At 38.0% G+C, this 5920-nt stretch overlaps 1 protein-coding gene across 1 annotated transcript; it reads right to left on the bottom strand.

Moving 5' to 3' along the window:
* Nucleotides 1–1781: 1781 nt before the first annotated feature.
* LOC132955979 (leucine-rich repeat-containing protein 51-like) lies at nt 1782–4260 on the bottom strand. Its single transcript, XM_061029099.1, has 4 exons — nt 4164–4260; nt 3703–3908; nt 2914–3062; nt 1782–1988 (listed from the first exon to the last, which is right to left on the bottom strand). The coding sequence occupies exons 1-4, from the start codon at nt 4213–4215 to the stop codon at nt 1856–1858; spliced, it is 540 nt and encodes a 179-aa protein (XP_060885082.1). The 5' UTR covers nt 4216–4260; the 3' UTR covers nt 1782–1855.
* Between the last annotated feature and the right edge of the window lie 1660 nt (nt 4261–5920).

The raw sequence follows: 5920 nt of genomic DNA, 5'->3' as shown, positions 1-5920 counted from the left end.
CTGCACAGCATGAAACATGGATTAAATGCTGTTTGAAAAAGAGTCATATTAGTACTATGTTTCAAAAGAACCTGAGGTCTCCAACACTCACAGAGAATTACTTCACACAAGCATTAATTTCAAGATTTAGTCCCAAGAGGTCCAAATTCAGTTTCAAACAATTTCATTAGTATTGGTTTCCGCAGCCCTTTTTGTATCACATGATCAAAATGCTGATTCAGAAGCATTTCCATCCCATCAATTAAAGATTTCGCTGGAGGAAACACGGATACACGACCCTGCACCAAACAGAGCCTGGAGGACAGCCAGCTAACTCAGCCTCAGGCCTGATTTATGGTCCACATTTCTTCTCTAACAAGACCAGATGGTAATAGCAGAGACCCAAAGCTGTTTACAATGTAAACCGGACATGTCACATCCATATTTGTTTTATTTGTGTGTGTGTGTGCATGTATTGCAGACCTCTGTAAATTGGGTTCTGATTGCCTTACACTGACGCCAAATGCCAAACCCTCCTCCACTTAAGTAAACATTATTTTGTTTAAATATATATTCTCACACACACACACACACACACACACACACACACACACACACACACACACACACACACACACACACACACACACACACACACACACACACACACACACACACACACAAAGCTTTTATATTTCACATTAAGTAAAGGTGACCCTTAATGTTCTCTGGTCACCACACAATTAGAGCACCCAATGAGCACACATAAACTAAGGATATAGGTTCTGTTCCCTGATAGAGGAGCCTCAGGTTAAAGTAAAAAAAATCAAAAATAAATCCAAAGTGCAGAACGGTTGGCTCACATTATGGGAACAATCTAAAAACCCATTCCAACTATGCCAGGGCCAAAGAAGTGTACCGTGCTTGAGCAGGTAGGTGCTACGACCTTTGAAATGTACGATCTATGAATCTTGATGGTCTTGTATGCTTTTGTAGCTCATAAGAGGCATCCATTTTATTTTCCATCTGTTTCATAATCAGTTAAAGTCCTCACAGAAGCTTTAGGGCCTGTGTGCGCAGACATCGCTTTTTGTGCTGGAAGCACTCACGACCTCCATTACAGAGGGATTCTCACCAGCGCTCATTGTTGCTTGGTTACGAAAGTTAACTTCTACTTCCCTTGGTAATGTCCGTTAGGTGTGTTTTAGATACCTCTGCAAGAAAAAAATATGTAAAACGGCCAAATCCTGGCATCAGAAGCAGGACTACACCTCAAATTTGTACCCTCGTAAAGATGAGTAACTAGCGTCTCCTCCGCCATTGATGTTAGCAAAGCTGATGTCCCACCATGTCTTGATTCTGATTTGGTGAGGGAGGAGTGAGATTAACGACTGCAGCGTTGTGCTAAAAGTTAAACTGTTTTCAAATGAGAGCCCTGTGAGTTCTCCAACTACATTGGATTTGTATTAAAAATGAACGCTGTCAGCGCAATTGCGCTGTCTGTGGACACAGGCCCATAATGTATGTACATAACTTAAATCAAATACCAATACCAAACTGCAACTTCTTTGCAACTTTTAAAGCGATGCAATGACTGTTGAAGATCCAAGAGTCAAACACTGTGATATATTAATCGTCAAATCCCTTATTTAACATCGTAAGTTTGGAAGTCTAGCCAGAGTCAAAGTCTAGTCTATGCAGTGCATCTATATTGTTACGTTACTGATGATAGGACGGTGCCTAGAGTGTCATTATTTGAAGCTAGGAGTCAAGCTGCCATAATTAACGAGTTGGGAGTGAGAATGTGTTTTTAATTCATCAACAACACAGGGAAAGAAATCCAGCTGGCAGCAGGCACTTTAGGACTTCAAATATATCACAATGGCCATCCAGCAATTTTGCCCTGGTTGGTGCAGGGACTCCAAATGTTTGCCAACACTCGCTCCTCTCGTGTCACAGCACTGAAATCCATCTTCTTCAACATAGGCAGGGCAGAAACCACATGCTGCCTGAACACACACAAACACACATGCACACACACAGCATAAGCTTTAAATCCAGGGGCTTCATGGACATTCAGTGAGCTTCCATATAATGAATCTATATTTAGCTTTGAATGGGGAAGACATGTTTCAGTTAATGCAGAGAAGACCTTGTCTGCACTTTCCTTTCGTTTTACATAAATGATAGTATGAAATGGGATGAAAATGAAATCCAGAAGCTTAATGCATGGGAAATTAAACCAATAAAGGGTGACCTTGATTATTTCTGTGTATACATCTGTTGTTATGGAGATTGCAACAGAATTTGTATTATAAGAGATTGCAGCCCATTCTCTATTTAAGCACCAATTACCATTTCACCTTGTCATTTGCCAAACATCAAGTGCTGTATCTGTTCCCTTTAGGCTTCTCTCCTGCTAAATTTCAAAACAAAATTTTGTACTTTTGACTTGCCTTTAATGGTTGTGAACCTTTACAAAAAAGGAGTGATTGTAGGGTGTTTTTTAGAGGTTCCATAAAAGAGACATTTGCCCTCTACAGCTCTCCATGATTTTGTTTAAATAACTTTTTCAGGCACAAAGATGAAAAAAACCTCTTAATATTTCTTTATGAAGCAAAGATCCAAGAGAAGTGCATGGAAATACTAATTTATGTAGCAGAGCCATGATTTTCCATCTTTTCAGTTCCATTAATCATCTCATAATCACCCAGGCTTAGCTTTTGACCAATTAAGGAGTAAAACTACGAATGTAAAGTAGCCGAAAGTAGTTTCTTCTAGTTGTAGAAGTTGTAGTAGTTGACTTTCTGGTTCTATCCAATCAGATGAATTTTTTTTTACAACCCAGAAACAATTGCTGCATATCCCCACATGTTTTACCAGACAAGCAAAATGTGTGTGTGAGCCTGAACTAAAAGATAACAAAGTCTCCACCTGTAGCCTTTGATGGAATCAATGGTATTTCCATGCAACGTGATGGTGTGCAGGAACTGCAACTCTCCCAGCTTGTCCACCTCTGACAGGCTCAAGATGCAGTTACTGTGAAGGTACAACACACGCAGCTCACGTAGCTCACACAAAACCTGAAACACACACACACACACACACACACACACACACACAAACACAATCAAAGCAAAATAAGTTGCTAACATAAATCGTAAAAATGTCGCAGGAATGAGGTTGTGAATTATTTGCAAGGCAATCACAAATTAAAGTGTCAGTATGAACATGAATATTTAAATGGAAGGCAACCAATCGTTGTCCGCAACCCAAACATTCTCCTCTCAGACTGGCTGTGATTGGCTAGTTATTTAGTTGATAGTTGGTAGTTGATTTAGCCTGAATGTTTTTGTTAATTCTAATACAAAGGAGATAACTAACAAATACAGATCATATACCTATTCAAATGAACATTTCAATGGATTTGATATTGTCAGTAATTACGATGATCAATATATTCCGTTTTAATTACAATTATAATGAAATAAAGTTGCAAACTACAGCTTTAAAGCATCCAGTGATGTTACTATGCTAGAATATTTAGTTTAGTGTAAAGTGTTTGATTCAGTATACCTATGGATAAAATATAACTATACTTTTTTAAAATCAGGGATATTAGTGTGATCATAGGTTTAAAAAAAACGAATTTTTTGTTTTAATAAGACAGATAAACATTGGAAAAAAACATTTACATGATATAAAAAAGTAGAGAGGTCTCACTGTATCTATGCTTGTGATTTTGTTGAAGGACAGGTCCAACCAGCCGAGCTTTGTTGGCTCAGCCAGGAAGTGGTTCAGCATACAGTGGAGGCCAGAATAGTCCTGGATGCTGTTGTAACTGAGACGCAAAGAGCAGCTCACGTACTTCATCTCTGAGTTGGTTCTTATAGGTCGTAGGCCATTTCGGGGTTTTGGGAACATTGAGGCTTAAACAAAAAACAATTATAGTGAAAAGCTGGCAAGTTTTTGGGAACAAGTTTTGCTGTTTAATCTGTGTTGCCATGCACAATTGTATAATAAATGTTAGCATTAGTTGTTACAATAGCAAATCCGAGTTGCACAAACAACTGTCGGAGTATAATAGACACTAAAGGAACGACTATAAAATAAGAAATACCATAAAAATACTAACCCGGCTGTAAGGCTAAAACAGATTGTAAAATATGAGAAAAATATGATACCTGCAATATGGCTGAGGTTTTTAAAGGACAGATCCACTGGAGGGCCGTTCATGCTCAAGCCTCAAGGTCAAGCAAACAGCATTTATAAATCAAAAAACTGAAAGTGTGAATGTGAAATTCTGTTTTAGTTTCAAAAATAAACATGTGGGTCAAAATAAACTGTTCCTAGCAACCATTTACTTTCCTCTGAAGCAACTGCTGATTTCAGTTTACATTTTTTAAAAATGGTGACTTTTCTTTATCCAAAGATAATAAAGAGGCAAACCAAATGTGTGTTGTTATTATAAACTCAATGAAATTGATTGTGAACTTAATAATTTTATGGGATTTCTTACCTGCCTGGTCCATTAACTAAGTACTGAGTTCAATTTCCCAGACATATTATAGACTACAAAACTTCTACTGTGTCAGAACTTTCATAAAACCCAAGCAAGAAAACTTTAAAATGTCATCCCATTACTAATGCCTGCCATCCATACTGAATTAGTTTTCAAAGAAAAATGCCCAAAGTCAAAAAGCGATTGATTTTAAGGAGGAATTAGTAATAAGACTCAATGCCTGTGAAGTATAAACCAATTAAATTTTGTATCTTCATAACATGAAGTCACCTGTCAGGAAAAACAAGCGGTGAGGAAGACTGTTAAATAACTGAAAAATAAGCTAGAGCTACAAAAATGAACATGCATAAATATTGTCACATGCTTGTATATACAACACATGCAAAGACTTGTGCAGATTCATGGCGTAATAGCACTTTCTCTGTTGATTGATTTGCAAATGAAGAGAGATAATTGTACATAACTAGAAGAGAAGATGCAGTTAATGCAAAAATAATTTAAGTTTGGAAGGACGAACAGAGGGCAAGTATAAGAAGAAAAGACCTGCAAGAGAGAGAAGAGGTGATGATGGAAAATTACATCCATCAGCCCGAGTTTCTCCTCACCTTGTCGTTCAATCAAGACGTCTCTCTGTATAAATGTGTGAGTGTGTGTGTGTGTGTGTGTGTGTGTGTGTGTGTGTGTGTGTGTGTGTGTGTGGCTCCAATAATAGTACAATTGCATGTCATTGAAGGAGAAGGCAGTCCTTCAATGAGATGGAGCAGAAAACAGACAGGCATATTTGCAATGAGTTCAAGTCAAGGACACAGAGACACTGGCTGGAATCAGACTGTTTTTGAGCACGTTCATAAGAGTGTCGGACTTCCTGAAGAATATTTGTGATAAAGGTTTACTTACTTATACCTTCTTTAAGAGTATGCTCTCTTTATCTTGTACATAAAAATGTGTATTTTTTTTTCACCAGTCAATTTGTTGAGCATGTTAGAAGTATGTATCACCATGGTGTAACTGGAAAAGTGTGTGTGTGTGTGTGTGTGTGTGTTTGTCTTTCTCATGGCGGTGCCTCAAAGATCAGGAAATGGGGTCATTTTTAGTTGAATAAAATATCAATACAGAAGTCCCAATATCCCTCAGAATGCAGGCTGAGGTCCAGACCAGATGGAAAGATCTGGACTTAAATGAATGAGTAGAACTTTTTCCTTCCTCCAGCTGGGACTGCAATCTCCTTGCCCTTGAGTAATGTGTTTAACCCTCATTTACTACAGTGAGTCTGTGCAGCAGCAAAGAGTATAGAAATGTTACTGAGCAGCTCAAACGTGTGAATGTGCAGTTTTTTAACTAAGTGTTGAAAAAGCTTTTAGTGGATTGCACTCCCATCTGCAGTGATGATGTTGCGTACAATCAATTTTTTATACTTTT

This window comes from Labrus mixtus, chromosome 21, assembly GCF_963584025.1.
Source record: "Labrus mixtus chromosome 21, fLabMix1.1, whole genome shotgun sequence".
NCBI classification, from domain to species: Eukaryota; Metazoa; Chordata; class Actinopteri; order Labriformes; family Labridae; genus Labrus; species Labrus mixtus.
This window is presented reverse-complemented; position numbering and strand designations above follow the sequence as displayed.